This window comes from Stenella coeruleoalba, assembly GCF_951394435.1.
Source record: "Stenella coeruleoalba genome assembly, chromosome: 14".
In the NCBI taxonomy this organism is placed as follows: domain Eukaryota; kingdom Metazoa; phylum Chordata; class Mammalia; order Artiodactyla; family Delphinidae; genus Stenella; species Stenella coeruleoalba.
In genome coordinates, this window is record NC_137160.1 from 60,639,873 (window position 1) to 60,661,638 (window position 21,766).

At 46.8% G+C, this 21,766-nt stretch overlaps 1 protein-coding gene across 3 annotated transcripts in view; it reads left to right on the plus strand.

Annotated features, from left to right (window-relative positions):
* The first annotated feature begins 920 nt into the window (after positions 1 to 920).
* The window catches only part of NAPG (NSF attachment protein gamma), a 30,361-nt gene continuing 9,515 nt past the window's right edge, over positions 921 to 21,766 (plus strand). The window contains exons 1-12 of one of the 3 annotated variants that reach the window (XM_079943128.1): positions 921 to 1,064; positions 2,613 to 2,680; positions 4,781 to 4,865; positions 5,568 to 5,585; positions 6,256 to 6,286; positions 7,250 to 7,359; positions 7,471 to 7,537; positions 8,126 to 8,196; positions 9,291 to 9,369; positions 11,025 to 11,104; positions 11,555 to 11,684; positions 12,634 to 20,099. In XM_079943128.1, coding sequence (XP_079799254.1) covers positions 1,009 to 1,064; positions 2,613 to 2,680; positions 4,781 to 4,865; positions 5,568 to 5,585; positions 6,256 to 6,286; positions 7,250 to 7,359; positions 7,471 to 7,537; positions 8,126 to 8,196; positions 9,291 to 9,369; positions 11,025 to 11,104; positions 11,555 to 11,684; positions 12,634 to 12,777 — 939 coding nt within the window. In that variant the 5' untranslated portion in view covers positions 921 to 1,008 and the 3' untranslated portion in view covers positions 12,778 to 20,099. Of the gene's footprint in view, positions 1,065 to 2,612; positions 2,681 to 4,780; positions 4,866 to 5,567; positions 5,586 to 6,255; positions 6,287 to 7,249; positions 7,360 to 7,470; positions 7,538 to 8,125; positions 8,197 to 9,290; positions 9,370 to 11,024; positions 11,105 to 11,554; positions 11,685 to 12,633; positions 20,100 to 21,766 lie in introns of those variants that run through there. The other 2 variants (XM_079943130.1, XM_079943129.1) reach the window with 2 other exon arrangements.

The window sequence follows — 21,766 nt, forward strand, 5'->3', positions numbered from 1 at the left end:
GATTGCTGTGGCCAGAGGACAGGACGACGGGAGGCCTCCTGCCGGGGTATGACTGTACCCAAGAGCCTAAAGGACGTGAGGATGGACGGGGAAGGGCCGAGACCACTTCACCCAGACACCAGAGGAAGCGCAGCACATCTGCAAAAGATGCAGGTAGATTGGGAGACAGGGTGGTGGGCCCGAAAGGAAGGTCTCTTTTAATTGCTATTTTCTATTAAACAGGAAGAGTCGGCAGTCAGGCGGGGCGGCAGGGAGATTGTGTTGGAGTTCTGAAGGGAAGTGGGTGTGCACAGCCATCCCAGCGAGTGGGTGCGTTATCTGACCGGGAAAATGTACAGTCGCTCAGCAGCACAGAGGCCTCCTGGATGTCTGTGAGCATTAATTCGAGTAACGAGTCATGTCAGCAGCTGCTTTGTTTTCCTCCAGCCCCCTTCACCTGCTCTGAGCAGTTCCGGAGTCGGTGGAGAGCTGCGGTTTCCCCAAACAAGGAGAAAAGAGGCACAGAGAACCCGGGGTGTTTCGAGGATACGCAGATGGGAAGCTAAAGTGATGGAGCACGGAACCCACGCTGGGTAAAGAGGGACGGGTGAATAGGGGCAGAGGGACGGCAAAAGGCGGGAGTTCTGTTGAAGGTGAACAGTTATCGAATTATCGGAGCTAGGGTTCGGTCTGTCGCACTCCCTGCCGACCTGCCAGTGGTTAGAACAGCGCCTGATACATAAAACGTGCTCAACAAAACTGCGTTCCACTGTCGAATGGAATCGCGAACCCCCTTACTACCCACTGCGCCTGCGCACTGGGCCACGCTTGAGGCCAGCCCGGGCGCTCTGCGCCTGCGCAACATCTGCCTGTGCGGCGCCTGCGCGGCTCCTGGGCCGCTTCGCTGCACTAGGTTTGAGCCTTATGGGCCCTGGTAGCGCGGCTGCGGCGCAGTACCGGCCTCCTCTTCGGCGTTCCCACGCCCATTCGGCGGGCTCTCGGCCTCCACGTCAGGGCCGCGCCGCGGAGATGGCGGCTCAGAAGATAAACGAGGGGCTGGAGCACCTGGCCAAAGCAGAGAAATGGTGAGTGAGAGGCCCAGCGCTGCCCTGGGTAGGCGCTTGGACCGGGCCCCTCCGAGGCCGGTCTGAGTCAGCACCGGGTGGGGGGTGCTGGGGCGGGGGGGGGGGGGGGCCGGGCCGGACGGGCGTGGTGGGGTCGCCGCGCCCCGGAAGCGCTGCCGTCGGACGTCAGAAGTCGTCTTGCCTGGGGCCGTGGGGGCGCCGCCGTTGTCGCGGGCACGGCTCTCCGCGTCGGCAGTTGGGTTGCCGGTGCTTCCCGGCGCGTTGGGCGGCTTCCAGGCCCAACTGTATTTAAAAATCTTTAGCTTTTCCCATGTGTATGTAGCACATAAGACAATTGAGAGATTGTATCTTGTTTTTGGTGGGGTTTTTAAAAATTATGTTAAGATACAGAATATAATGAGGGCTTTGGGGTAGAGGTGGTGGATTAGAATTTTGCTTTATTGCAGCACTTCCTCAGTTGGTGGATTAGAGTAGACAGGTTGCAATTTAAGGATTTTATTTTTCCGAACAATAATGTTTTTGGTAAGCTTGAGAACTGTTTACAAATTTGAATCTTATAACAGTATTAGACAAACACAAATGTTAAATAAATTTAATTGGCAGAAAATTAAAAGGAACAAAATGAAGGGTGTACTTCTGCAGGCTCTGGGGCTTCCCTGATTCTTTGGAAGGTAACACTGTTACATGTAAGCAGGCTTTCACTAACTGAATTCAAATGTAGAATTTAAGATGGTGTTTATTTAGCGGTTCTTATGCATACCCAAGTTTGACAATGTGAAATTATCATAAAATTTTAAAAAGAGTTTCAGAAAGGGCAAATTAGATAGGGACTCAATTGATTGTCCTTTGGTGCGGTGTCTAAGATGCCGTGTGATCCTGGGATCCTGGAAAGCAGTTTGTCGTGCTTTCCCGTCATCCTGTCTCTGGTTGTCCTTCCTGTTCACTGGTGGTTAACTGCAGTCTTTTTTGCTGATTCCCTGTGTCTCTCTGAGTGTTTGGTTCTGTAGTCTTTCTGGCCTCTCTCCAGTCTCCCTGCGGGTCTTCGCGGGTGTGACAGGTGCTGATGATTCTGGTAATCTCCGGCCTTTCCTGAGCTGCAGTCTCACAAGTCCACCTGCTTATTGCTGTGCTTCAGCCTACCTCAAGCTTCTGTGCGTCTCAGGGCTTGTTACACCCTGGATTGCTGCTGCTGCCACTCCCGGGGTCCTGGTTCAGCAGGGCTGGGCTGGGGCTCAGCACTTCATACATTTCTAGCGCACTTCTGCGTGATGCTGCTCATCTGGGGATCAGGCCTTGAGAACCTCCACTCCCCTTGGATGCTATACAGACATTTCAAAAGGGGGAAACCATGTCTATGACAGTGGGAGGGAAAGTGGTGAGGTTGTTTGTAATTGTCAGTAAGTTTGGATGGAGGTGGGCGAGATGGGGACTGTGTACCTGATGGTCCCCCCCTCCCTTTTTAATGACCTACAAGATCCTTATAAGCAGGGTTCTGACTTAGGAGTGTGGTTGGTAACTTCTGTTAAATGTGTCTCTCTTTTATTTTAGCCTGAAAACTGGTTTTTTAAAATGGAAGCCAGATTATGACAGTGCCGCTTCTGAGTATGGAAAAGCAGGTACGTGTGACAGTAGCCCTGTCCCTGCAGTGTGTAATCTTGAAGCAGGCTGGTAACTTCATCTCGGCATAGTTCTCACTCTTAATGCTTCCTATATAGTATTTGCATTGTTAAACCCTGCGCTTTTCCACTTCCTGTTTTCAGATGTCGAGTTCTGAGCTGTAGACCCAGCCGCCTTTCCCTCTCCCATGAGTGCAGATGGCACGGCGGGTGCCCCTGCAGGCTTTTAACATCGTTCATATGTTCTTGAACTTCACTCAGTTGATACTACTTCTGGGAGTTTGGTCATATTTTTTACTACCTATTACCGAATAAAGATTTTTCTCGTTGGCTTTTTAAAACCTTAGGCTTATCTTCCGCCTGCGCACGGAGCGTGTTTGGCTCTCGCTCTTGATGACCCTCCTGTGGAGATGCACTGATATGTGTTCATGAAGAGTTAAGCTCATATGCATGTTTTATTGCCTTTATCTGCATATGAGATAAAAACAACCTGAAATTTGCAACAGAAAGGGAATTTGTTAAAAATTTAGCATTTTAAGTTATGGAATGATAGTTTTCAACATATCCGTGATTATTTTGGTTATAAAGCATAATACGATTTTGAAATACCCTGGACACATTTTACTGTGTGTTTCAGCAGTAGCCCTGATCACATTTGTAGAAATCACCTAGGAAACGTGCTTTTGGCAAACTTTAGTTTTAGTATGTCACCAAGAAGAAAGAAGTCAGTAAATTGAAACTAATAGAAAGAAGTCAGATAAATTGAAACTAATAAGCATAATGTAGGATGTATTTTCTAGATAATAAAAGAAATGACAACAAATTAATCTTTAGCGCTTTTATTTAAGTCTTGAGTAAATTCTCTGTTGCATTATGGAAATTACTGTACCTCATATTTAGAAGGAAAATTATTAGAAGTTCAAATTTTACATGGATTTTATGGACACCTTGTACAAGAACACCTTTGTAACTGGAGGGCACAACATTTTGCAAGTATCCTCCATGAGGGAAATTTAACACAGAGTTGTTATGTATGTATCTGTGAGCATGAGCTGCTTTCAGAAATGAATATTTCAAGTCAGATTTTCCCATGAAAACATCTTTTGTTTATTTTCGTTAAGGGGTTATGCAAGATACATTTCATCAGTAAATTTTTCAAAGAGAAAGATGTAGAAATGCAGGGATGAAAATAGTTTGTCATTTGTTTATTTTCTACATTTTGTTAAATGTAATTTTAAGAGTGTGGGTGGTTTTTTTGTTTTGTTTTGTTTTGTTTTTTGTGGTACGCGGGCCTCTCACTGTTGTAGCCTCTCCCATTGCGGAGCACAGGCTCCGGACGCAGAGGCTCAGCGGCCATGGCTCACGGGCCTAGCTGCTCCGTGGCGTGTGGGATCTTCCCGGACCGGGGCACGAACCTGTGTCCCCTGCATCGGCAGGCGGACTCTCAACCACTGCGCCACCAGGGAAGCCCTAAGAGTGTGTTTTTAACAAACAATGTTTTCTTAAAGCAGTATCCTTTTCATTTATTTGTAAGCAACACTTTGTAAGTTTTCCAAAGTCTGTAAGATCGTATTTAAAGATTGTGCCAAAAAGGAAGATTTATTATAAAAATATTGAGTGTGTTTATTAGACTTCAGTTTCAGAATAATTTAAAAGATAGAATAAGCCATAACTAAAGCACTGTTTCTATTATTAAATGTGAAACTGGTGAGGTAAGGTGCTGTTTTAGTGACAGTGCCTGTAGTTTGGGTGTGTTGGTTTGACTGATGCCGTCTTAGTTTCCCAAGCTTAGATGGTGGTGTTAGAAAGACTTGGGCTTGAGTGGAAGGAGTACTGATTTATTGCCAATAGTGTACAATTAAGAAAAAAAAAACCTTTTGAAAATACTTGTAAGTTATTGATAATCAAAAAAGTTGTAAGAAAATGGCTTAGAAAAAAGTAGTATTTATAGTTTTATGAAATTTCCTAAGTATTTGATTAAAATAAGTGTTAAGTTTATTTTCTGATACTTCACATGTCATGCACATTTTGGTAAGGATTTATTTGAGGTTTCTTTAAATGATGGAAATAGACAGTCTATATATTTTTTCTCTCTTTCAGCTGTTGCTTTTAAAAATGCCAAACAGTTTGAACAAGCAAAAGACGCCTGCCTGAGAGAAGCTGTCGCCCACGAGAATAACAGGGCGTATCTTTTCAGCCTTTAGAGATTGTTATAAATTTGCTGCATGTGGAGTACAGTGCTATTAAATTAGAAGCCACTTAGAAAAATACTGCATGTCTAAACTCTGAAAGTGCATTTATAGAGACTTGGTCATAAGGTCCACACTGCTTTGCAGAGCTGCGTTTGAGAGTTTATTTCTGTTGTTTCTGGATTTGCTTCATGATGGTTTTACTTGGGATGAAGTGAGGGAGATATAGAGACAGGTGCTGAAAAATGAAGAAGTGGCACGGGTATTAGAGACATGTTAACTGCTCTATAAATATTTTAAAAATGTAGTTTTCCTCCGATATTTGAAATAAAATTTTTAAGTAGTTTAAAACAAATTTTCCTGAGGTATTTTATAATCTTATCAACTAAAAAATGTTTATTTTACCTCACTTGCAGATTATGGATATAATAACCTTGCATTTTAGTAAAACTTTAAGTTAATGCATCATGGAAGTAGCTTAAAAATCGATGTGTTTTGTCAGTGTTTTTGTGAATTACATAGTTTTTAGGAGACAGCTACAGGTGATAAATTTTTCTTCTTTTCCTGATTTGTAGGGTTCGTCTTTTCAAACAAACTGGGACAGTGATTTAGTTAACCTTGTTTTTTAAATAGTAGACCTTTAGAAACTATTGATTTGCCTTTTTTTCCTTAATTTTGACTTTGTTACATCTATTCAGTCTTTTTCATGCTGCCAAGTAAGTAAATATTCTCCATGTGTTCATGTATTTGTAGATTATTATGTTTTAAATGTTGCTTTTTCTTAGGTCAGTAAATTTTTCCTAAGTTATAAATTCAGAAATAGTGAATTAATTTGTATTGATTTAAATAAAATAGTGATTTCCATTTGTTTCAGTCTTCACCTGAACCTTAAAAATGAAGTCACTCCTAAGATAATTCAGTGTTTAAGTTAAATCACCATCATATTTTTAGGACCGCTTTGTTCAATAACCTATGAAAAAACGAGTTAGAATCTCTTTTTTTCCCTCTTTTTTAATAGTTAATGGTGCCTGTGGAGAGAAGCAGGAAGCTTTCTTTTGCTTTTGTGGAGAAAAACACTTACTTGTTTCAAAACTTGGATTTAGGTTTGTCAAGTACAGTAGAAAGTCATTTAACCTCTCTGACCTTTACTTAACTTTGCATCTGCAAAGTGAAATCCCTTTACCTCAGATGTCTGTTGTTTCCAAGGCATTATTGCCCACGTAAATAAAAGGAAGAAAAATTATGTTGTGTTGTAATGAGAGCCTAAAGTAAGTATGTGTTGTCTGAGCCAGTTTTAATTGATGAAGCTTCTCATGTCTGTGGTAGAAAGCTTCTCTTCCCCCATCTCATCAAGATCTCATCTGAGAACTTATATTCTCTCTGCAGAGCTTATGAACAAGCCGGCATGATGCTGAAGGTCAGTACCGTTGTGTCACAGCTGCTCTATAGGTAAAATGAGTTACAGTTTGAAGTTCCCATAAGAACAAGACCAGCAAGTTTTGTATCCTAAAGAATTTGTTAACTTAGTGAAGGACAGACTTGAAAACAACCTGTGCAAGGTCAGCACGGAGATACAGTATGTCAATCCTAAATAGATAATACCTAAAATCTTTACATCTAGCTTTTACATGATTTTTCTTCAGTTTTTAAAAAAAGTTTTGAATTGGAGATATTAGACATAAGGAGCACATGATGCTGAGACTTGGAGTTTACTAATAAGATACATAGGGTTACTCTGTTGATGGCGCTCAGAGTAAGAGGGCTGCAAGCGCAGGTGAACGCAGGGCTTGCTGAGATGGAGGAGGCCGGCCTGGGTGTGCAGGAAGTGGGGAGAAACACGCCCCTGGAGGAGGCCGGCTGCTGCACAGCCCCACTCGCCAGTGCCATGTGGGGCGCAAGCCTGCAGATGCCGTAGCCTATGACATGTTGAAAATGCGAAGCCACAGAACAGACCTCCTGTGAAAGTATCTGACTTTAAGATATGGAGGGTTGAAGCAAGCCATCCTCGGAAATGACACACAGCCCTTGGGCTGCCAGTTTGCAGCCTTTGGCACAGGCCTTGTATGTAGTAGGAGCTCATAAGTATTCCAGGAATTGTAAATGCTTAGAAAACTGTGAAGAGCGAGTATTTTGGTTTCTACTGTGTGTGTAGTTTCCCTGAAACTCTGTGAAGGGATGAACTCTGCAGAAATCAACTGATGCGTTTTTGGTTTAGCAAAATGAAGCTTGATGGAGAGAGTGACCATGTGAACGCATTTCATTTTCAATATGTTTATTATTGTATTATGTTTTGGGTCCTTTGCTTTCTTGAATTTCAGATTGTTAATTCTGTATTTAAGTTGTTGCACTTACTGGTCCATGCTGTATTGTTTGCCTAAAGGAGATGCAAAAACTCCCGGAGGCTGTTCAGCTGATTGAGAAAGCTAGCATGATGTACCTGGAGAACGGCACCCCGGACACAGCAGCCATGGCCTTGGAGCGGGCTGGAAAGTGAGTGTGTGGACACAGGTCTCTGCGTGGAAGTCTTTTTGTTTTAATAAAGTCCTTTGTAAAACAAGTTTTCTATTTCTCATGTAAGTCAGATTTTCTTGTCTAATTTAGGCTTATAGAAAACGTGGATCCAGAAAAGGCTGTGCAGTTATATCAGCAGACAGCTAATGTGTTTGAAGTAAGTTTGAATTTTTTTTTCTTTGAGTATATAGAATTTTATGTTCATGATATATAGGAAAACAGAGAAATGCAGTGGCTGCTTTGAAAACTTTTCTGTGCTCACAGCTGAACTCTTGTTTTCTTCTGTTAGTAGTCAGATGGCTTAGCAGCTTTGGAGGAATTCCCACCCCCACCCCACCCCCCGATCCAGTGCTATTACCTTTTTTTTTTTTAAGATTTATTTATTATTTATTTTATTTATTTTTGGCTGCATCAAGTCTTAGTTGTGGTGTGCAGGATCTTTCGTGGCGGTGCGGGCTCTTCGTTGTGGCACATGGGCTTTCTCTCTCTCGTTGTGGCGTGCGGTCTCCAGGGCGTGTGGGCTCTGTAGTTGTGGCGTGTGGGCTTAGTTGCTCCGCGGCTTGTGGGATCTTAGTTCCCTGACCAGGGTTCGAACCCACGTCCCCTGCATTGTAAGGCAGATTCTTTACCACTGGACCACCAGGGAAGTCCCCAGTGCCATTACTTTTTTATCAGAAATTGTTAGGGGAAGAAAAAGATTCCTACATTGAAGCAGCCAACACTCCCTTCTCTTGGATTCCTGCAGAATGAAGAGCGCTTACGACAGGCAGTTGAATTACTAGGAAAGGCCTCCAGGCTGCTGGTGCGAGGGCGCAGGTACGTGTCATAGAGCTGTGCTCCTGTGTCCCTGTGACCTCTGGCCACAGGGACAGGCTTGTTAATCTTCTGGTGTAACCATGGGCACACCAGGCTACAAGACAGCAGCACGTTGGATTAAATATTGAAAGATCTGCCGCTTCTCTAAAGTGTCATCCCAAAATGTATCGTGCGTTGTGCTTTTGTTGGCTAAGCCCTGACTCAGCAACTTGGGAGGGGGCAGTTGTCTTGTTCTGTTGTCTGGGTGGGTGGTGATGCCTCTCAAGGACAAATATCCGTATGAGCTAAGTGACAAGATGCCCTAAGTGCTCACCCAGGAAAATTGACAGGTTACGACAGCCAAATAGCGTCGTTAGACAGGGTACTGATTTTTTCTCCTTCACACTTAGGACCTATGGCACAAATAGCCGGACCCCAGAAACCTAGAATCCTATGGATTTTCCTTTTGTGTTTTACTTCAACTTAAGCTTAGTAAACAATCTCCCTTATTAATAAAATTCTGCAAAGGAAAATATGTGAGAGTAGATGGAAGAAGACTGTTGAGGGTCAAAGTGGCAAGAAGGACCTTGTTTCGCCTCTCCCTGTCTACTCTCCCCTGCTGCGCGTTCTGGCCCCAGGAGCTGTCGGGGTCATGAAGGCCGCGGTGGGCGTGTGAGGGCCCGGTGGGGGTCCTGGTTCCTGGGAGCCAGTGCTCTTGGGGCGTCTGCACGGCCTTTCAGTGAGGGAAAGGGATCCGCGGTGACTGAGTCAGGGCTGGGCTCCGGCACGTCTCACAGATGCTCACAGAGCGGTTTGTTGGACTTGCTGGGTGCTCATTAATGGATGGTCCTTACCAGACCTAAAACTCCGCATATGAAGCGGCCTGTCCTTGAGTTCTTTCGCCCTGTCTGCTTGGTGTCTTAGAAGGGCGAGTCTGACATTTAGAAGGCAAGCCGAGTGAGCAGAGCTTACGGAAACACGGGTTATGGAGCAGTCGTTACAGTGCCTGATGTGGTCTTTACTTCTCTAAAACCTGTAACATCAAGTACATTATAGGACCTCTGCTGTGGATCACTTAGACCCGCCTTGTTCTGCATTTCTTATTTTGTCTTTAGGTTTGATGAGGCGGCACTCTCTATTCAGAAAGAAAAAAATATTTATAAGGAAATTGAGAATTATCCAACTTGTTATAAGGTATGCTTTGAAAGTGCTTATATTTGGCTTTTCCTTAGATCATTTTTCATATTGGTGTAACTGTGTACCTAAGACCGGGTTCCCTGAATGTTTGTTTATTTTTAAAATAATACCTTATGGGCCTCTATTTTTGGCCAAGATGGAGTAAGCCCACTATCACCTCTCTCCTGATCACAGCTAACACTGCTAGGCAAAACAGAAGGCTGTGCCCCTCGGACCCTGAAAAGTGAGCAGCCAAGACGGCTGGAGGGCAGGGAGCACAGGGCGGCTTTCCTCCCCGAGGGCCCCCCGCCCCATCTGTCTAACCAGAGGGGCTCAGAGGAGAGGCCCCACGTCTCCTGCTCCTTCTGCCTCGGCTCCTCTGCAGCTGAGCCCTGGTCGTGGAGTTGCAGCTGGGACGGTGGTGCAGGCGGATGAAACACTGTCTGCCCCAGTCGGAGGAGCTGGGAAGATGAGCTCAGAGAGCCAGGAGAAGAGCCCAGAGAGGAGGGCTGGAAGTGGGCCCTCCCCACCCCCCCCAGTACGCGCGCGTGTGCGTGTGTGTGTGTGTGTGTGTGTGTGTGTGTGTGGCTGTGAGTGGGGGGGGGCACTCCAGCTGCGTGTGCAGGGCACACCCAGAGCAGCGGAGCAGGTGGCTGAACTAAGACTAGAGCCACTGCCCAGAAAGCAGACAGAACGTGCAGCCTGAGCCCGAGATCGTGGGAGGGCCCTGCAGTGTCCAGGGGGCAGTCCCAGGTGACTCAACATAGAACGGGTCAGGAAAGTGTGACCGTTGTCAGGAGGAAGGACCACAGAGGGGACCCGGATGTTGGAGTCACCAGGTCAGGACCGGGAAGCAGCTGTCACAGCTGCTCCATGTGGCAGAGGTGAACATGGGCGAAATAATGGACAAAAGGACTGATTTTTATTTTTTTAATAGAAACCATAAATGAACTAAATGAGAATTTTAGAACTGAAAAAGCAGTGTCTGAAATAAAATACTGGATGGGCTTTTATATAAATAAAATAAGCAGATGGGCTTAATCTGAAAATGGAGATGACAAAAGATCAATAAAAGTTGTCTGAAAAAATAGATATAAAAAAGATTGAAAAATACTTCATGTAGAGCTCTTTTGCCGATAAGATCTTATCAGTTGTGTCTGTGGTCTCAGTCCTTTTGTTGGCTTATAAATAGTGTCTATTTCTGTTACATGAAGTTTCCATTCATTTATCTTTTCCTCGTATCTCTTGAAGAATTCCAAAGTAGAATTGCAGAGTTATGCCCCCTGCTTCTTGTTCCCTTTTCAAAATGAAACCTATATAAGCATTTAGAGGAAATTTTCTGTAAATTGTGCAGTGGCTGTGTTCTGGGGCTTTGTTTCTCCAAGTGTGGCCCTCAGACTGGCGGGACCACGACCACCTGGGAGCCGGTGAGGAGCAGTGGACTCTCAGGCTTCCCCACCACCAGCTCCACCGTCTCCAGCAAGACCCCCGGGTGGGGTGTGCGCATTGTAGTTTGAGGTGCGGTGTTCTGGGGTGTTCTCCCCCCAGTGTCCTGTGGAGGTGGCTGCAGAATTCACGAGTCTCTCCAGGTGCAAACTGAGTCAAATTCCAGGTGTCAGGAAATTGACTTCTGCAGGGATATGATCTTGGCCTAATCACCTCTTTTGTTTTAGAAAACAATTGCCCAAGTCTTAGTGCATCTGCACAGAAATGACTACGTGGCCGCAGAGCGCTGCGTCCGGGAGAGCTACAGGTAAGACCTGCCAGTGCACGGCTGCTTCTCCGCCCCAGCTCACTGCCTAGATAGGCAGTCCTGGCTGTGGAACGGGGTTTTTGTTTTCTGTTTTTTTGTTTTTAATATAGTTCAGAGCAATATGAGTGCGTGGCTAGAATTTCAGCTTCTGCAGCAGAATTTTTATGAGTTGTGTTCTTTCCTGTGTTTTTCTCCTGGGGGCTTCCGTGGAATTGAGTGATTTTGTGATATTTGCCATCTAAGAAAAAAATAACAAGAGAAAGAAAAGTCTTCAGGTTGTATGTTACAGGAAGGTCAGGCTATAAGAGGTTTTCTCCTTGGCCATGTTTAAACCGAGCAGCCTGAGGCCAGGCACCCTGGCTCCGGGGCCCCGGGTTCTCCGCTGTCGGCCGTCCGGTGTGGGTGGGTGCGCCGAGGGCCGGACGCAGACGTGCCGTGTGCTCCCCGCAGCATCCCTGGCTTCAACGGCAGTGAGGACTGCACCGCCCTGGAGCAGCTGCTCGAGGGCTACGACCAGCAGGACCAGGACCAGGTGGCCGAGGTCTGCAACTCGCCCCTGTTCAAGTACATGGACAATGACGTGAGTGCCTCCTCTCGGCCCTCCCTCCCTCTCCCATGCGCTCGTAAGGTTTCTCCCTCTGCTGTTCGCCTGGAGCTGCTGCTCAGAGAGGAGGCTCACGACGGGTGCGCGTTGCCTGGCTGGCCGGCTGCTGGGGGGTTTGCCGTGGGCGACGCCCGCTCCTCCTCCGTCTGCTGGCCTCCCTCCAGGGTGCTGGGTTAGTGAGTTTCTCTCAGGCTCACGGTCTCAGGGCCCATGGTGCGTGGCCTTTGTGGGTCGGCAGGCCTGTTGGAATCCCACTTCTGAGAGCACCCGCTGTGGGGTGCAGGGTGGTGGCTGACGGTCTGAAGCTCAGTTTACTCATCTGTAAACGTGGGGCAGCTGGCCCCCGTCTTGCTGCCTGTGGTGACAAGTGGATGAGTCGGGAGGGGCCCGTCCCCCCACAGTGGGACGCCCGCTGTGATCAGGCTTCTCTTCTTCCCAGTTTCCCTGTTCAGTAGATTCATGAGCGCCTGCTCATTGCATTTGGTCTGGTGGCTTTAGTCTTGTGATGGTATCAGATCAGTGTAAGACCTTGGTAGTTTGTTTTTTTCTTAATAAAATGATGTACTTGGAGGAACCAGTGCTTTTCTAGGTAAATTCTGGCATCAGCTTTTGTAAGTTTGTGTTTTCAACACTGACTCAGCAGATGGTTATTTCGTAAGGACCAGAAGCGTCCCTCAGCTCGTGTGTCCGGTTATCTGATTCCTCAGTGTGCCGTAGAATTGAGGTTTTCCTCGTCGTGCCCCTGCCCCACCCTGGTCACAAGCCCCGATGGCTGAGCAGCGTTGGGTTTTATGGTGGTCTTTCCGTCTGAGTGGTATCCGGGGTTTTTGGGGACGGAGAGCAGGCTCGTCTCACAGGTGACTCCGGGGAGGCGTCGCGGGTCAGGCCTGAGTGTCCAGTCTGAGCAGTGCTTTGTCGTTGACAGTACGCGAAGCTGGGCCTGAGCCTGCTGGTCCCAGGAGGGGGAGTCAAGAAGAAGGCGGCGGCCCCCCCGCAGGCCACGCCCAAAGGCCACGCCGCCCCCGCCGCTGAGGACGAGGAGGACGAGTATGCAGGGGGGCTGTGCTAGGCACTTGTCCCCTCACAGACCCCACATGGCCCGGATGTCGCCGCACGGCCCGGGGCGCGGCCAGACCTCACGCCATCCTGGCTCTGATGCTGGTAAAGACAAAGTCTTAGCTCCCATTTCCTGGACCACCCGTCCTGCCCACTGCCTGTGAAGCATTTTTTTCTTTCCATGATAAGAGCTCTTCTCAGACACCAGCAGGCATTAACAGAGAAATGTACTGTCGCATTTTAGGACAGTTGACTTTAAAATTGGCAAACCAAATTCTAGACAGATCTATTGTAAACAAAGGTAATAGGCATAGATAGTCTTAGATAGCCTTTTCTCTTGGGCTCTTGTAATTTATTGTTAGAGAAGTTTTTTTTGCATTTTATTTAATAATTGCTGTTAAAAGTGATGTTTACTGGTTAAACAAAATAGTATTTTAAACATTTGTTATGCCTTCAGAAGGAAATTTATCCCCCGTGATAATCAGAGGCATTTAAATTGTTCAATCTTCAGAGGCGAGATTGGGACAGGAAGCTGTTTTGAGCCTTACAATGTTACTTATCTCAATACAAGATGCATCTGAAGTCTCATGTGTAAGTTTGAACATTTTGAAGGGTGGCACATTACAGTGATTCTGTAAATGTCTTCAGTTGTCTCTGGAATATGGGTATTTTTCCACCTGAAACACATAGTGATGGTCTCTGAACCCACCAGGTTGTTGACCGACTGGGACTAATGAGGACCTTTGTCCTGAGTTTGCACAGTGTGGTGGTTTCCATCAGGCTGGGGTGCATACGTGGCTTCCCTCTGCGTCGTCCAGGGCTGTGACAGGACAGCAGCTTGACTCAGGAGGTGCTGTCTGTAAACCTCCTGCATGTGGCTGAAGGGCGGGGGCTGAGTTTCAAGGGCTGGGCTGCTGCTGTCTAGTGCTTTCTGGGTCTTTCCTGACGGGTCATTTTCGAGGCGTTCCTCTCCCTGTGCACAGAGCCATCTCCCTGTCCCCTGACTGGAAAGAGGCCCAGACACCACAGTGCGCTCTGCAGGAGACGCTGCCCGCCTGGCTTCCCGGGCTCGGATCTGCTGGCCTCCCTGGGATCCTGGGGTGGGTCATCATGAGTGGTCGCAGCCACGCTGGGCTCTGTGGCGGGTTCGGGGAACGTCCTCTCGGGGCCCGTGTGCCGGAGTGGTTGGGCAGTGGGATGGACTCTATCAGAAGTCTGGTGCAGAACACTACTCCACGCAATCTCTCCAGTCCCCCTGTTGCCTGCGTGGCTCTGCGCACTTCCAGTCACTGTTTGGAGACACTGAGTGGTGGTCTCAGTAAAGCCATGTTTAGGCGTTTGTGGTTAATGACGTGTTAAGAGTTCTGAGGCCCCGTCCTCCTGCTGTGCCCTCCAGATCCAGTCACACTTCAGGAGTCTTATGCTGATGTGCATTTGAGCTACTTAACAATCCCTATCAACAGATTCGGCAACACTTAAAAGGTATTTTAGACCGTTTCCTGTAGACCATATTATCCATTACAGCTTTGGGAAAAAGCTTTTATTTCTCTTTTCTTACATATTAAACAAAAATGAGGGCTGAGTCGAAGGGTCCTGTAGCAGCCGTGGGACTGGGCCTCACAGCACAGGAGGCTTGAGCTGGGGCGTCCTCCACACCAGCCCCTTCTCGGCCTTCATGTCAGAACTCGTGTGCGGGGCGTGTGGGTGTCTCTGACGTCACGGCTGTTCTGCGTGGTGTCTAGTGAGGAGCATCTCGTTTTCCCCTCATAGAAGCCTTTACCCTGAGGGGACACTCAGAAGTGGGGAACTGGTGTTCACAGCAGGAAGAGGTGTCTCCAGAGCTCATGTCATCACTTTACCAAAGTGGGCGTCTGTCTGCATGGGTGTGCTCAGGATCCAGCCATCAGCGTTCTGTTGTGTTGTAGCGAAGCAGGCTACAAAGTCTAGGTAATATATCGAATTTATTTGTACATATGCAGAGTATGGTATTTGTGTATGGAAACTGCTTTATTCCTCTTATTTCCAGCTCTGATGAATAATATCAAATGTGATATGGAAATGCAGGTTATTGCTTCTATAGGATATAATTATGAAAATAAAATCTGAAACTCTATAAGTATGATCATTCTTTTTATTATTATTCATTTTGCTTGGTTTATTTCCCTTTTTTTCCAAAGATACATCTTCAGCTATTTACATGATCCCAGCCGTGCTGGACAAGAATAATATTTCGTCTGTTCTTGTAAGTTGTGCCTTATGCCGGGAGTCAGTTAAGTCCCTCTGGGGGTTACTTCAAATGCGTGGAGCTTTTTAAGGTGCCAGTCATCCTGCTACTGTCACACTGTGCTCTCTGGCCTTGGTGAGGTGGGAGGCTTCAGCACACCTTCCAAGAGAGTAATTCTTTCATCGAGTTAAGTGAGAGAAAAATACCCAGGAGGTGAGAAAACTGAAATGGCATTGTTTGCATTTATACATAGTTGACACCTTAGTTACCAGCGGATTTACTAAAATTAATCACACGTTTATTGAGTGAGTGCTGTGTAATGCTGGCCTGTCCTCTGGGGAATGGGGATCGGTAGTAGGATTTGACACCAGGATTTGGTGGAAGTTGGAGTAAGAGGTGGAGAGAATGCAGGGGACAGAGGGGCTTGGGTGCAATGCGATTTTGGTTTCCCTCAGGACACCTTGGCGTGTTCTGAGTGGCCTTGTGGTCCCCCTGGCGTTTGTGAAGACGGGTCAGCTGGGAAAGACAACAGAAGCCGTCTCCCTCTGTCTCCCTCTGTCCCCGCCCCCATGTTTTCATTAGGTTGGTATCAAGAAAAGGCTCGTCACCGACTTTAATTTGATACTAAATTTAAGGACATAAAAAATGTCTTGAAGGAAAAAAGGACTGAGGCAAACATCCCTTTCGAAAAAGGAGAGCAACCCTTTTCCATTTGAGTGTTTTTTTAAATGGTCAAGGGGCCTTTGCCCATGGAAAGAACTTACATGGCTTTTAATAACAGTCAGTGGTACTGATTAAAATTCCCCTAAAAAATAGCCCCACTTACAAACTAGGTGAACTAAATCCCCTTCGAATTTAAGGTAGAACATTTTAAATTATATTTATAAATCTTTTATTTCTGATTCTCCCAAAGCTTTCAAGAGGCCTAAATAGGGCCGTTTTAAAACTTAGCTTTCAAAATCTCAGTAAGCACTTAGCTAACTTGTATACGTACAGTAAATCTTGTGTGTATTGTTTGTAAATGTGAATGAATGTGACCTCCGCCAGGGGGCGCCTTGATTCTCTCCCGGGCAGCAAGTCTCCGGACGTTGAGCCAGTATTAACAAATACAGAAGCGCTCAACGGAGGTGGCTCTGTTCATTGAAGTTGGCTGGCCCCTCGTCAGGCTCTGTCACTCTGTGTTACCACCGTTATCTAGCACCTTTCAAACCAAATGGATGTAACATTGCTAAGTCCACGGAAACGTACTGTACCTTACGGAGTGGTTTCGCCCACCCTCCACACCTCACTTAGAGGGGCTGAGTGTACCCCACACCTCAGGTTTCAAGAAGCATATGAGTCCCTGCCCCCCAGGATCCAGCCACGCTGTCTCGGGTGATTGTTGGCCTCCAGGTTTCCAGGTGTCGGAATGTCGGAGCCAAACCATAAAGTTGATTGAAGCTAAGCTGGGCTCGGGCTGTGATTTCCCAGAGGTGATACATGGGCAGCGTGGTGGTCGGGAGAGAAGGAGAAATCAGAAACAGAGTTTGTTCGACCTGCCCTGTTGGCACTTGGAGCTTGTCCATGACTCCTCCCTAGAGCCCGTCGCCAGCCCCTCTTGGGTGGGCTTCCCGCGTGGAGCAGGGCAGCGGTCTGCCCTGAAGACCTCGGCAGTGAGCACTGTCGCCTGCACGGCCGGTGGAGGATCCATACACCCTCAGGCCCTATTCACCCGATGACCGTGGGTTGAGTCAGAGCCATGTGGCCCCAGAGAGTGGTGGCTGTGGCCCTGGCCCTGCCCCTCATCCCGCTGGGCCCATGGACAGTGCAGGAATCGGTCACGGGCACATACTGCTTACCGTAAATTCATGTCAGGTTGGGGACTGGGTGACAGAAGTCACTGCATCTCATGGGGGTCAGACTGACCCTGGGCACCCAGAGGAATGTGTCGTCTCTGAGCTGCAGGCATCATCGTCTAGGAGGTGCACAGACCCTGTTCCCCGAGGGTGTCCACGCGCGACCCACGCCCAACTCCGGCAGCAGTGATGGGCTTGGAGGCGCGCTTCAGCCAGGGCCAGCTTCATGATTTTCGGGGCCCAGGGCAAAATGAAAATGGAGGGCCCTTTGTTCCAAACTCAGGCAGAAAGCCTTCTTCCTCTCCTGTGTGTCCCTCTGCCTGCCCCGCCCTGCCCCGCCTTTGTCTTCAGGGCCAGTCCTTGGGGAGAGCACCTCATGGGGGCATCGGCCCTGCCAGCAACTCGGCCCAGAGGTTGCCACAGGGGCGGGGGGCCCCCCAACATCTAAGGCTCCAAGCCCCAGCACATCCCCCACCGCCCCATAGCACTTCGCTTACGAAACACAAACCCAAAGGCAAAATTCTTAAACTCCAGGTGACCTCAGGGATGGCCCCTCTGGGTTCTGCGGGCCCTGTGCCACTGCAGAGATCGCCGGAAGCAGGGTTGTCTGGGCCGGGCCCCACTGCAGGGCAGCCGGCGGACGGCCTGGGTGCAGGTGTAAACGTGCTCCTTCCGCAGCAGCAGTTTCCTGTTTGGATGTGCACCCTACCCTGGACGTGACTCCAGCCTGGGGCAGCTCCCCCAGGCCCTGAGGGTCTAGTTCCGGGCTCCATTGCAGGAGGGTGGATGGATTTGATCCTTCAGCCCAGAAGCCCTCCGGCCTCTCAGGCCCTTTACTGCCCAGGGAACAAATGGCATTTCTCCTGCTGGTACTAAGCCAGCCTCCTTGAATTACTACTAAGCTGGGAGGCCCCCCTGGGGTGGGGGGAGGGGATCAGAGGTTTAAAGAAACCCAGACTCTTCAGTCTGCAGTGGAGACGCCCCAGAACCAGTGGGAAGGCTGCTGAGGGTGGGGGGTAAACCAGTGGCCCTCAGCCACTGCAGCCATCCCGCTCCTCAGGACGGGGAAGCACAGGATGCTGCGCCAGAGAGCTGAGGTGCACGTCAGAGGAGTGATCTCAGTGAGCCCGGACTGGGGCGTTTTCCCATACACAGAAAAGCGGATGTCTGGTTTTCTTTAATTAAGTGATCTTTGATGTCCCATCTACCTGGGGTTTGTTGCAAAACCCCCTCTGTATCCTGGCTTCTCCCTTACCTCTTCAGAGCAGTCCCTCACAGGTATCTGAGAGGCTGCCTCCTGACTTGAAGTTCTTAGAAAGTCTGCTGAGTAAAACATAATTCTCAACTTTTAGGTTGTGCTTCCCCCCCGCCCCAGTTGATGGCCTTTATCTGTGGGCTGTCTCCCTCCTCCCCCCACTTTTTGGCTTGTTTAATAACAAGCAGGTTTGTGACTCTGCCTGAAATGCGCAGTTTCTTAGGAGGATCTTTAACATTTTTTGTCAGTGTTTTATCAACATTTTTTATCAGTCGTAGAACTGCACAGGTCGTGCATGAATAAAAGTCTGGCAAATCACCACTTTATTTCTACAACTCCTATACCTTTTTTTTTTTTTTTGCGGTACACGGGATCTCACTGTTGTGGCCTCTCCCGTCGCGGAGCACAGGCTCTGGACGCGCAGGCTCAGCGGCCATGGCTCACGGGCCTAGCTGCTCCACGGCATGTGGGATCTTCCCGGACCGGGGCACGAACCTGTGTCCCCTGCATCGGCAGGCGGACTCTCAACCACTGCGCCACCAGGGAAACCCCCTTGGATTGTTTTTTCCTAATGTGTTCTGATTTTTTTTGTTATTAATTTTCCCATTTTCAAGGTTTGTAACATTTACATCTTGTTCTTTAACCACAATCCCTCAGGTTTTTTAGTCTTAAAAACTTAATCTTAAATTTATATTTAAATGGGTTTAGAGCTCACCAGCACCAGTTTTTAACCATTATTTTTCCTTTTTTTAAAAAAAATGATTTTGACTCATCCCTTGATTGGCTAAATTTCACCATTTCTCTTTTTCCAAGAAAAGCTCATGGATTTCTTGAATTATTGCCTACATGACAGCATCTGCCTTGTGTCTTTTTACTTTATGTACAACTTGGCTAAGTAGAACACTTATGGGTGACACCTTCCCCCCTCAGAAACTTGTTAATATTGCTTTACTCCTGGCCGTGAAAACTGCATGGGAGGAATCTGAGCCAACCAGCCCTTCCCCTTGTGTGTATGTGGACGTTCCGCCCGATGCACCTGACTCTTCCTGTGTCCCGGGGCTCCCACCCTGGACTAAGCTGGGTGTTGATAATTCTACATGGGGTTTATATATTCACGGTGCAGGTTGTATAGTCAAATGTGCCATCGTTTCAGGAATATTTAATTCTAAATGAATTTATTTTCATCAAAGTAATATATGCACATAACCTAAGGGTCAAATACACTCCGCCTACACTCCCCCAAACCCCAATCCAATTTTCTGGTGATGACCAAATTCACATTTTCTCTTTCTTTTATGTATACTTCTAAATAACATGTTTATAATATAACATAACATGTTTATAATGTTCTTCCTTGGTTTTAGATTTTAGAAAGTGTTGAATAAGTTCCTTTGGTGAAAGTTGAGATTTCTCCTAGGACTTTTTGCAGCCCCCTGCCTCAGCTAATACAGTTTTGATTGATTAGTGCCTTATGTTTTCATATTTTACATATATAAGTAACATCTATTGCTTATCAGATTTTTCCGTAACTAGCATAGAGGTTTTCCCTGAACATCCAAAGGCTTTCTCCACCTTCCTTACCCTGATTTTTTTTTTCCATAGTCTTTTCTTGTCTTTCCTCCCTTCAAGAATACAACCCAGGGACTTAGTCTTATCCCCAGGGCCTAGAACCGTGCCTGGCTTGAAATCGTTACACATTAGATCCTTGCTAAGTGAATAAATCTGAGAAAATAGAGAGCCACAATTATGTATTCTTTCTTGTTCATCCTTTGTTTTTTCCCCAAATTAATAATTGCCTGGAATTAATCATAGCCTCACTTTTTTACTTGCCTGTATTTCTATATAATTATAATTGATCCTTTTCAAAATTCCCAAAGGGCTTTTAACCCCTCTGCACACTCTCCATGTTGCAGTGATACATCACGTGGGCCCTCCTCCAGCCCCCAGCCTCCCTGGTGTCCAGCATTGTGAGCAGCTGTGTGCAGACGCCCTCCCCACGCAGGGGTCTCTGTGCCCCTCCCTCTCCCCAGGGTCCTGCTTCCTGGTTCCCATCTTCCTCTTCCTTGTTTATTCCCTCATTTCAGTGGAGCACGTCTTCCAGGAATTTCCCAGAAAATGGGGCCAGAGGGACTGTTTTGAGCTGTTGGCTGTCTGCACTGTGTCACCGTAATGTTTGTGCCTTGGCTGGAAATCCTCTTCCCTCAGGGATTCGAAAGCACTGCTCCATTACCTTCTAGCTCCATGTCCAAGTCCATTGCCCGTTTGATAGTTCTCCTCTCTCTGAAATTACCTCGGATGTGCTCTGAAATTTCACCAGATGTGCCCTGGAGTGATTCTTTGCATTGATTGTGCTGGGAAAATCTCTTCTTTTCTTTATTTTTAAAAGTAATTTCCACTCTTCAGTTTTCTCTTCTTAGATTTCCTATTAGCGGTGTGTTGCACTGCCCGATTCAATCCTCTAATTTTATTACCTCTTCTCTCCTATTTTTCATCTTTTACACATTTTCTCAATTTTATCTTTCAAACCTTCCATTCATTTCCACTTAAGGTCTCAGATTTTTAATTTGCACTGAGCTCTTCCTTCTTACCTCATTTTCTAATTGTTCCTTTTTCCACTCCTAACATAAACTATTCTTATTTCCTGAACCCAATATCATGTATTATCTTTTGGAAAATGCCGATTATCCTGCTTTTCAAATTCTGCCCCTGAGATGCATTTTGGCCTCTGTCTTTGTGTTGAAGGCACTCCCAAGTGTCTGGTGATTCTCTGGGACTCTTTACCTTTGAGAGGGAGGCACTAAAAGCTACCCGGGGTTGCCGGGAGGCTGTTTGTGGGCAGGGTTATGGGTGAAGGGCTGTGATGCAGGGTGATTTGTACACGTGTTTGGAAGTTTCTTTTGGGGATCCCAGGATGCTGAGGAGCTGAAGGTCTTTTCCCTGGTCTTTTCTTCTCCTTCCAGAGAAGACAACTCATGTTCTGTGAGCAGGTGGAAGAGGGGCCAGGGTCTCCCAGCAGCTCCTGAACTTGCACTTGTAATTCTGTTAACATGATGAATTACAATGACATGATTTCTGATGTTAAACCCACTTGATCATGATGAGTTTTTTTTAGTGTACTGCTGAAATGGATTTGCTGATGCTTTGTTAAGGATTTCTGTGTCTGTGCTCATGGGGGCTATCTTTCTTTAAGTTCCTTATCTTGAAACGTCTTTGATGATTTTGGCACCAGGGTAACCGTGGCCTTGGCAAATGAGCTGAGCAGCATTCCTTTCTCCTGTGCTTTCTAAGAGAGTTCATGGAAGGATTGGTATTTCTCTTTACATTTTTGCCAGAATTCAAAAATGAATTCATCTTGCCTGGAGTTTTTTTTTCTGGGCAAGTTTTCAATTATGAATTCAGTTTCCTTAATTGGCATAGGACTATTCTGTTTCTTTGAAAATTTTCTTTTGAGTCGGTTTTTGCAATACATGCCTTTCATGGAATTTTTCCATTTTGTTTAAGTTGTAAAATTTATTGACCTACACTTGTTCATAATATATAACCTCATCATCCTTTTAATGTCTGGAAAATCTGGAGTGATGTCCCTCAGCTTCTGGCTCTCAAATCAGTATTTATTGCTTTATTCCATTTGTATTTTTCTATTTCTTCTTGAGTTGAATTTTATCATTTACATATACAGTCTAAGAAA